General features: G+C 33.5%; 1 protein-coding gene across 1 annotated transcript; it reads right to left on the reverse strand.

Annotated features, from left to right (window-relative positions):
- Positions 1-1,674: 1,674 nt before the first annotated feature.
- Positions 1,675-10,549, reverse strand: LOC143540028 (trafficking protein particle complex II-specific subunit 130 homolog). Its single transcript, XM_077033196.1, has 20 exons — positions 10,321-10,549; positions 8,985-9,214; positions 8,732-8,913; positions 8,448-8,631; positions 8,275-8,365; positions 8,000-8,160; positions 7,842-7,931; positions 7,590-7,751; positions 7,436-7,497; positions 7,267-7,357; positions 7,052-7,202; positions 6,793-6,980; positions 5,749-6,294; positions 5,456-5,668; positions 4,593-4,941; positions 4,344-4,525; positions 3,547-3,736; positions 3,195-3,481; positions 2,892-2,982; positions 1,675-2,183 (listed from the first exon to the last, which is right to left on the reverse strand). Exons 1-20 carry the CDS (start codon positions 10,382-10,384, stop codon positions 2,008-2,010), a joined length of 3,690 nt encoding a protein of 1,229 aa, XP_076889311.1. The 5' UTR covers positions 10,385-10,549; the 3' UTR covers positions 1,675-2,007.
- Positions 10,550-11,078: the final 529 nt, after the last annotated feature.

The following is an 11,078-nucleotide window of genomic DNA, read 5'->3' on the forward strand; positions in this document are numbered from 1 at the left end:
TGGAGTTTTCATCAATCAATTTCGAAACTGTAATACAAAACCATGTTTTATTCATGCTAATTTTATATTTGATGTTCTTTTTTATGTCATTAATTATTAAACATATTATCAATTTTTTGTTCTAATTCACTATTTCATTACAAAAACTATAATTAAATCTTATAAAACCGTTAGGTGCATCTTTTTCGTGATTGTGAAAAATAGCTTGAAAATACACCACATGTTTGTATGAATATTAGAAAATATAATTTGATCTTATAAAACCATTTAATTTAATAAAATATAGGGTTCTTTTTCTAAATTTAATCATTTAATTTATGCAGCTTAATGGTGTTTCTTTTAATTGTATCACATGTATCACACGAGTTTTAAAGCCGGTTAAAAATATTTTAAAAGAAAAGATTGAGAAAGAATACAATGTAGACAAATAAAAAAATTAGATGAAAATTTAAGAGCTAGCTCATGAGACACCCTATTTACTTATTTATTAGAATAACGATTTAGGATACGGGCATAATAATAATTTAAAACTCATAAATACAAGAAAACATATTATAAGATATGTGACTATTACCAAATCAACGATTGTTGTGACGACTTAATAAAAAGCACCGTTTGTGATGGAGTGAAAGACGGGATGATTGACGAAGACTTTTACATGCATGGAATAAACGACAACGTTTAGATGCAACATGCTCTTGTCATTTGTCAATAATATATGTTCCTATCAACAAACCATGATTTCTTTTTAAGAAACATGAAATATGGACATGATCACATATGTTTCTCTGATTAATAATTGAAATATTTAAAATTAGGTAATGTTGTTTTGTTGTTGCAAAATAATTTTATTCCATTCTCTCAGTTTTGTTTGAACATTTTAAAACAGTCGTCGAAATAATACTGTTATAAAGATTTACATAGCGTCAAATCAACAATAGCGTTTATGATGATCGTGATTAGTCATTGAAAAAAAGACAGAAGTTAGATAAGAAAAAACATGTACATGCTAAGTTGCCAACAATTCGTTAAGGGTACTAGGGTAGTATAGACTATAGTCATTTCGTTATTAGGGGTTGTTAGTTTTCTAGCCTATACGTATGAGGCCTTAATTGTTTTCAAAATTTAGCTAATATAGTACGGCATTTACCTTAATATTGTTTATAAAATCTTCATTACTTATCAAAGAAAAACTATATGGTTTGTTACATACAAAAACTGATCAAAATCATGCTTAATATGATGTTATAGTTGATAACAAATTATTCGATTATGTTGTATTAATAAATAGTGAATAAATATTTTTCTAACCCGAAACCATACCCATTGAAGATGAAACCTTTAATTGTTGCTACATTTAATTTGGATGGTTTGAACTTCAAAATTTGAATTTTACTACTTTTTATTGATTTGACTTGATTTTAATTTTTGAATGTTCCAATTTGCAAAGTTTGAACAATTCATTTTATAAAAATACCGGCATAACCGGTTCGGGCCCAGAACTGAATAGCAAGAACCAATGTTAGCAATTTTGGAACCAAACCAATGTTCGGTTCCAGTTTTGATTTTCAGTCATTCTCGGCTCCTGAACCACACGGAACCTTTGAATAACCCCTAATTATCTACTTAAACTCATTAGATATTATTTAAAAACCATAACCTCATTAAATCAAATAATCAATGCATTTTTTGATGTATGTTGATTAAAAAAACACAAACAAAACAATTTTTAGTAATACATAAGACACAGTTCATAACAAGGATACAAAGTTGGGATCATTAAACATATCACACAAGGGATTGCAACACTGTATCTTAAAGTTATTGTGCCATGTTTTCACTATAATGCCACTATCCCATTTGTATATGCACCAATGCATGACCTAACCTACCACTGTCACTCCAAAATTAGAACAAAACAGTCTCGAAAATGCTATAAAACTAGCCGTTTTCAACTCTATACGGATCTCCGGTCACCAGGAAATGAAGACCGTGTGATTTGATTTATCAGGCCGGAATGCAGTAAGACGAGCTCAGGGGCGGAGGAAAGACACAGACCAAATGGGGCCCGGCTGGGTTACAACTTATATTCGCGTCACCGATGTTTGGTAGCTCCAGTTGTGGCGGCCGGACATATCCAGCCGCCAGTGGTACACATAGTACTGATATCTCGATTCTTGAACCTATATAGAGTTAACATAAAACTATATTGTTAACTAATAAATCAAATACTTTTTAAATTAAACAATTTGAGAGGGGTGCTACAATACGTACACCACCACCACACATATTATATGGGTTGCATAACTTCTGTGGCACACACCAGTTTCACATCTGTGAGCTTCAGTCATACCATGCGGGCCATATAAACATTTTCAATATATCATACAGTCGTATATAAACTTTTACATATCATACAGGCCGCATAAACATTTTCCACATATCATACACGCCGCATAAACATTTTCACATATCATACAGGCCGCATAAACATTTTCACATATCATACAGGCCGCATAAACATCTACCACATATCATACAGGCTGCATAAACATCTACCGCATATCATACATGCCAAATAAACATGTTTCACATATGATACATGCCAAATAAAAATGTTCCACATATCATACATGCCGTATAAGCATTTTTCACATATCTTACAGGCCATATAATATGTGGAAAACGTTATACATGCCGTGTGACATGTCAGTGGTGTGTGAAGAGTGACGCCTGTCTGTTAAAGAGATTGTAAGCTTTTAAATACACGTTTAAGTCACTTTCAACAAGTATATAGCTAATTAGATCTATCGTATCCATTTGACCCCTTTTCAACAAAATCAAAACCCAAATTGATTTGTTTTAACACGAGTGAGTTTAGTTTCACACACCTTGTTTTATGGAGAGAGGCACATGACCTTGCTTCCTCCCAGCAATCATCCAATGCTCAGAACTTGCACTCACTTCATACTGTACTTCATCCTGTTGCAAATCAAATAGACAATTTAAATAAAAATCAAGATGATATTTAAACACATAATGCCTACACAAGCATGTGATCAAATACCCTTTTTATTTTCACTAACTAAATTAGGATTATATACCACACATGTCAAGAAATCACGGTTTTTTGTGCATTTTAGAAATTATAATATTAAAGATTTTCGAGAGTTAAAAAGAATGGGAAGCTTTACATTGTTTTCCTCAAGATATTTTAATCTTTCAACTCGCCACTTCATTGTAAAAAGCTCGCCGACTCTAAGACCACTTGAAGGAAGAGGAAGAAAACCAACTGCTAAACAAGGTTCCAGAACAGGTCGTTGCAAAACAATCGCACTCCTAAAAGTCAACAACTGTGTGACATCATCAACAGATCCAATGGTCCCAACAGACACAGGAGTATGAGATCCAAGATTTCTATTCCCGTCGATTTTGTAGCTAATGTTTAATATTGTATCAGGATTCATCTCTTTAGCTTCATCTTTATTATCAAGAAACAAATCAATTTCTTTGCGAATGACTAGTTTTAAAATAGAAAATAATTACCTTCAGTTATTGAGGTTTTCAAGGATATACTGAACAAGATTCCAGCTTTAGAAGCTGATGGAACTACAAGGGGAAAGAAAGCAGATGTCGGTCTACCATCAGTTTGACCAGAATGAGCAAAACCGTCTTGTAAATCTAACCAAGCATCATGAATGGTCAAACGGGCCTTCACTTGTGAGTGTAGTATGACCTGAAAAGAACAATTCCATAAAAATATAAAGTTATTATAGATAAAAGAAAATATTATAGGCAGGCCTGTATATGCACCGAACTTTCAATAAACAATTCGTAAATCGTCTGGTGGGAAGTTCGTTTATGTTCATTTATTAATAGACGAACAAACATGAACACATGTCTCGTTCTTTCATTTGTGCTCGTGAACATTTGTTCACTTAAATTTGATTATGTTTGTTAGCTTACGCCTGTTTTAAGTCTGTTCGTTAATATATACATATAAAATATTTTTGGTCCATTACAATGAGCATAGTTTCAATAACTTTTTAGATCCAACACGTTCTTCTTCACATTACTTTGAACTAGTTTTAGCTCAATTATGTTCAATCATCTATGTTCAGTTATGTTCATCCGTTTACAATCGTGAACAGTTCCTTTATATTGTTAACGAACGAACATGTTTTTTCTTAACAAACAAACACGAACAAATAAACCTTGTTCGATTAATTGTCCGCGATTAGTTGTTTGTGTTCAATCGTTTGTTTGCTCCATTCATATTCTTTTGGTTCATGTACAAGCTTAATTAATGATCATGAAGTCAGAATAATAACAATAATGATAACCTGCAAAAGCAAAGCGCCATCACTACACTTATCTGCCACACGTGTGCTGACGTGGAACGGGTTGGTGAAATGAACAGCTATAGTTTTTTCAAATGTCTGATTATGTGATACTCCAAATTCAAGTTTTAAAGCCACTGTTCTTAATCCATCTACTACACTCGGTCTTTCAGGAGAAACTGCCCCTGAAACAAATGCCAAATGTTAACAGAAAACGGATAACATTAAATGTAAAAATAAATAAATAATCACCTGCAGATGTTCCTCTTGCTAATCCATCATTAATAGCACGAACGGGAACCCATAGCACGCTCATTATGTTGCTTGCCCAATCTGGTAACTCTAAGCTACCATCTTTTAAAGTTAGTTGTGTTTCTGTGGCAGTAGTATTACTTTTATCATTATCCTTATCATATATCTCCATTTGAATGGGCTGTGATTCTTCAATCTTCAAGCCGGGACCAGTATCAATGTGTAGAACAGCTCCTTTGAGAGAATAATCAATTGGTTTTACAATTATTCCAACCCATTGGAGTTCATTCATTAATAATGCAGATGAAACTGCTGCAGCAAGATCAACAAGAGCCCTTGGTTTGTGAACCTAAAGTTAGAACAGACCACAAACAAACAGATCTTAGCCACATCATTTATTTTCATTTTTGGGTGTTAAATTTATATTTTTTCAAAATGTTGAATCTTTCAAGTGTAATTAGCTTCTAGTTTAGCTAATTTTGAGGGTTTGAGGTTAAAAACTGAGAGTCCTGAATTTGGTATCAAATAGGACCCTCGGTTACTTATATTCATGAGTCTGACACTGTAAAGTGTAATAGGCCTCCTTTTTAGGTAATTTAGGGACTTTAGGGTTAAAAAGTAAGTTTCTCGAATTGGGTATCATATTAGGACTACGCAGTTGCTTATTTTCATAAATCTTAAATCTTTAGCTTCTTTTTTAGCTAGTTTTGAAAAATTATTTTTAAACCCCCCCCCCCCCCCAATATATATGCTAATTATTCTTGAATCTTAAAAACCAAGTCTTTTTCGTTGGGTAAGGATATCAAATACGAACACTAAACTGCTAAATTTTCACGAATCTTGATTCATTTAGGTGCAACTACCTTGAGGATCGGCCTAGATGGTTTCTCAAAACTCAAAAGATCATCACTTTCTGCAGGACCACCTCTAGCAAAACGATGAGATCTGAACCGTAAGTGACCAATTTGCCCTGTAAGAACACCCAACACATACGAGCCAGTTTTCTGAGGTGGCAAAGAAAGTGTGATTGTATTTCTACCAGGGTTTAATATTGTAGCACCAGAGCTCCTTATTGCCTGAACATTAGCCAAAATATCAAAATTCACGAGTTTTGACCTCACAACAACTATATGAACAAACAAACAAACAAATTTACCTTAACGCCCTCATCAGCATTACTGGTAGAAGTCAACGTCAGACTGAGTGATTCAAGAGTGATGTTATCAGGAAACCCACTCCATAAAATAACAGACAAGATTCCCGGATCACCATCACATAACTCCAAAGGCGGTCCAGAATTACCAGAAAATGTAATTAATGACGACACATCTAACGGCACAGGATGCTCCATATCACCATGTGCAAGACGAACAACTTCAGATTGAAACACTTGGCGTTCTTTTGATAAGAACAAACTCTTATCAAGAGAAAGTAACCTAACACAAGATGATAAGTAGCCAGCTTGATCATTAAGTATTTTCTGGCACTCAGCTAAATTAGGAAGCACATCAGCTAACAAATCCTCCCAGCCTTCACTGGAGTAAAGAGCACAAACTCTCTCATATGATTTTGCAGCTAAATCATAGTTTTCATGTTTAAAACAAACCGCTGCAATTTCCCCATCAAGAACGACTCCATGTCGTTTCCACCATGAATTATTGTAGTTTTCTGCTGCAGATTTTGACAGGTCCAGATATTTTTTCTGATGAACACATAAATGATTATATAAGATAATATGTGCCAAGTTTGAATAGGGGTGTGCATGAACCGAAAATCTGTAACCAATAAACCAAAAAAAAAAAAACGATCCGAAAAAACCAAACCCAGATAAAACCGATAGTATGGTTTTATGTTATTGTAAAAATCGAAAAAACCAAACTGAAACGCATTTATGGATTTTCATTTTAAATATTAAGTAGGTATTAAAAGTTTAATAAATAGTATCACCCAAATATATTAGCTCAAATGTATAATAATCAATTAATCTTTAATTAACAAAAAGATTTAGCCTAGAGTGTTAGACCCAAATACATTTTTTGAGCCCAAAAAATTGAAGTCCAAATGTTAAAACCAAAAATGAACCGAACCAAAACTGAAAAACCAAAATGAATTTTAGAAACTCAAAAACTGAATTTTCGGTTTGAGCCCAAAACCAACCCATGCACACTGTTTGATGATAAAGAGTTTTTGAATCATATACCTCAAATTCATCTAAGGATGAAAATGATGCCCATAAATCAGGATTAGAAATTGTTTTTTGAAGAGCATGTTCAGCGGCGACAAAGATTTCTGCAAGTTTCATAGGTCGGTCAATTGAGCTTTCAAAGTTTCCAGGTGTAGAATTGGTTCGTGACATGGCAGGAAATGATCCTGAGCTGGCAACATATGACAAGTGGATCAGAGTAGGTTTTTCAACACATAATAATAATAGTAATATTAATAATAATAACAGTTGACTATTCCATACCCATCAAACATTTCAGAAACGTTTCCAACAGAAAGAGAAGCTCTTCGGCGGTTAGCCTCTCTCAGAAGAAAGTTAGGCTCGAGTGGTAACGGTTTCCTCTGAATACCAAAATGCTTGACTCTTGGTGTAACTTGAAGATTCATCTATAATAGCATATATATTTTTATCAAAAGGGGTTTAGAATTAAAATTACAACACAACACATACCTTTTCTTTAGCAAGAACTTCAGATGATGCATCTGGGGGAACAGAAGGCCAGATTGCTGGTTTAGGCCAAGGAAGCATGCTAAGTGAAGCACTGTACACGAAAAACAAAATATTTTACCGTAAAATGGAAGAAATAAAATATAAAATTTATATAAAACAAAGTGCATACCTGTTGACAGGACTTCTTTCAATAGCAGAACCATAACCAACTAAATACGCAAGCCTCATGAACTGCCAATTTCATCAATGCTTTCATTGTCATATGTATCTGAAGATGTGCATTTTTATTTATAACTGATGTTTTGTAACCTCGTTAGTCTTACCTTAGCTCGACACAGAGAATATAACTCCCCACGCACACGATAATATTCTTTTTCAATATCAGGTGCTACAAGTCCATTACTATAATGAGCAGCTGTTGCATTTGCTAAACTCAAGCAAGAAGTAATAATCCAAACTTCACGTAAACAAAAGGGTAATATACTCTGTTGCAGAAGCCATAAACAAATAAGCAAGAAAATTAATCAGAAATAAAATAAAAACATTAAATGGTCAGTTTAAAGTGAACAACGGACCTCATGAAGAGCCAATGCTTTTGAGAAGCTAATTACAAATGAATATCCCCTCGCTGCAACTTCAAACGGACGGTTTAGCTTGAACAATAGCTGCAAAAGGTTCCATTATTGTATTAATAACCTGATTAGTAAAAACGATCAGATTAAACCCTGCCTACCTTTGCTTGACAAGCAAATAGATATTGTCGAAATTCAAACTCCCTAAAAGAATCATCTAGAACAATCTGTGTTAGTGGTTTTTTGGCAGGGTTTAACAGTGCAGCCTGATCATCTCCATGTTCCAATCCTCCAAAATCCCTGTGTTTGCCTGCTATGTTAACTGATTGCACATAAAGTAATAAATTTCATAAGTCCACATTGTCAAATAAGTTAACATATTAAAATTGCCGACTTCAATTAATACAAATGTAACTTCATCTAAATCGTTAAAGACCTGTTTCCAAATAGCAGAGCTCGAGTTCATCATATTCCCGTAACGAATCCTCATGAAGATGAGCCATCTCAAACATAAATGCCAAGCTTTCCTATATTCAAATTATCAATTTATTGATTGATTGATTAACAAATGTAAAACCTTAACAAACTTAATGATTGTTTACAGTTTACCTTCAGAATGAAAAAGTTACAGAAGCTCCAAACGGGCTTAAAACGTTTTTCACTAAGCTTACGAATTTCCTCCTCATAAAACAGGATACGCCTATCAAGAGTGTTTCTGATACACTCAGTGATTTTGGATTCCAAATCTTCCCAAAAACCTGCTTCAGGTCCATTTATATCCAGTTTACAACACCTACAACAAGGATTTTAATCTAATGTTACACCTTTATAGTATATACAGAATACACTCTAAATACATGATTTATGTACATTTATTAGCTTCACAACTTTACCTTTCCCGCTTCTTTGAGCTAAAATCAACTTCAAGTTTAGCATAAACTTTTTTTGCCATTTTCGTTGCTTGGTCATTATGGGGTGGGGCCCGGGACACAAAGACAATAAACCACTCTCGTTCATCATTTTGCACGATTAACTTTAGACGTGGTTTTAGGATTGTCTTGAACTCGTCTAGATCCTGTTGAAATACGAACGATATGAAACCAAACCTTTATAAAGTTAAATCCAATAAATATAAACACGAGTTACCTCACAGGTTACAAGAACCACAGTTGCATATGGTTCTCGGAACGAAAATAATAACTGTTCTTGTGGGAACCTACTGCGAAGCCGTGCGTCAGTTGTCAATATAAACTCAGCTGGCAGATTTTCCACGAAAACCGCATTACGCGTTTTGTTATTCAATGTAGCTCTTTTAAAAGGAAGTCTTTCTTCAAATCCTTTCTTGACAAGTGGCCACAAATCACTAACATCTTCAACTGGAATCAATTAAATTACAAATTTTTAACATTTCAGTATCAAGACAACATATGAGCAAATAGCAAAATAATAAAAAAATCAACTTGATATTTTGACACACAACATTTAACTATAAAGAAATCATTACAATCTGGAAATTTAGTAGCCAAAAACTAAATATATGCATATGAATTTTGAGTTTAAAAGTACTAGGCCTATATAAGGACTCCAAATGTTCAATGTAACTATACTAGGGTTTACATTTACACAAATCACTTACATCTTCAACTGGAATTAATTAAATTTCAAGTTTTTTAGATTTCAATAATATCGGTGCTATATTTATTATCAGTCCCCATGTAAAATATCGGTACTGATAATATCGGCGATATTGACCTGATATATCACGGATTTCCCGATATCAGTACCTTTCTTCTTAGATCTTCCATTCGTCTTTCTTCTTATTGCTGCTATTAGTGTCTTAAGTCTTAATCAGTTCCTACTTGTTACGATTGTTAGTGTTTTGGCAGTTGCAAAAGGTTAATTAGTTAATGGTGGGAGTGTATACTGAATTGTTAGTGTTAAATTGCTTATATATATATATAGAGAGAGAGAGAGAGAGCAAGGCTATAATAAGAAGTAGATTTTTCCTAAGAAGTGTAGAAAGTGTGTTTTCACCATTAAATCTTTAAATCTGATAAAACAAACCGCATAATAAACACACCGCAACTAAAATAAAACACACCGCACAATAAACACACTTTCCATATCCACCATCAGATCAACATATCTAATGCACCAGATTACTTCTTACACTTTTTAGACACACTTCAATTTTTATTTCAAATACCGATCCTGATTTTTTACCGGATTAACTGGAAATCAGTAATCAATACTGAGAAATATAAGCAAAAGCTGTAGCCAAAACCTAAACATAATAATATGAAGTTTGAGTTGAAAAGTACTAGGGCTGAATAATGAATTGAAATGTTCAATGTAATTATACTAGGGTTTACAATTAACAATACAAGAGTGAATTGATCTGATCAGTTAAATATAATATCATATGAGCAGAAATTAGGGCTAGAAAGAACAAATAAACGATGAATTAAATAATCGAATGTACCAGCAATGACGACGCGTTCGCATGAGTTTTTGATAGAGAGAAACTGAGCTAGGAAATTGGCCATGTGTGTTTGTGAAGTTGAAATTGGAGTGAAACTAAAAGGCCCTGCGATTTGATCGGCTGTTGTTCCGTCAGTGTCGGGACTCAACTGATTGATCTCATGATGGTTGATTGGGTAGATCGTTGCATCTGGTTCTGTTGTACTCACTCGGTGTGATCTAAAATATTACCAAAAGGAAGGTGTGACACGGTGACTGGTTTTACCCACACTAATTTCAGTATACTTGTTGCTTGCTTGTTATGATTATTAGTTTTTTTTTCAACAACTTTAGAAACTACTCTATATTTGACCAAACTTATGAGTTCTGATGCTTTCAGTGACTGGCATGTGAGTCTTCTTCAACTTTAGTTTTAAGTTTTCTTAAGTTTTTTTTTTTTTTGGTATACGTAAGTTTTAATGTTTGATTTATTAATACGAATATGTATTTGTATCAATAAATTGATAAGAGTAGAGACTCATAGTAAAGTAATATCGCTAACTGGCAGAGCATAAAATAGCCTTCGAATTGAGATTCACTATTGATTTGAGTTATACTATTTTGAATTTATTGAAATATTATAAAATACTGTCAAATTTACTGTGGAGCCCGTCATTTATTTGCACACGCTTACTTGACTAAGTTTTATTGAAACATAAAACCCTTTGAAACAAATAAAACGATTTAATTAGTTGGTAAAAGTTATAAAGGTGAAAATGG

Source organism: Bidens hawaiensis, unplaced genomic scaffold, assembly GCF_021521415.1.
Source record: "Bidens hawaiensis isolate Kalapana, Puna unplaced genomic scaffold, B.hawaiensis_p1.1 tig00012134_1, whole genome shotgun sequence".
Classification (NCBI taxonomy): Eukaryota; Viridiplantae; Streptophyta; class Magnoliopsida; order Asterales; family Asteraceae; genus Bidens; species Bidens hawaiensis.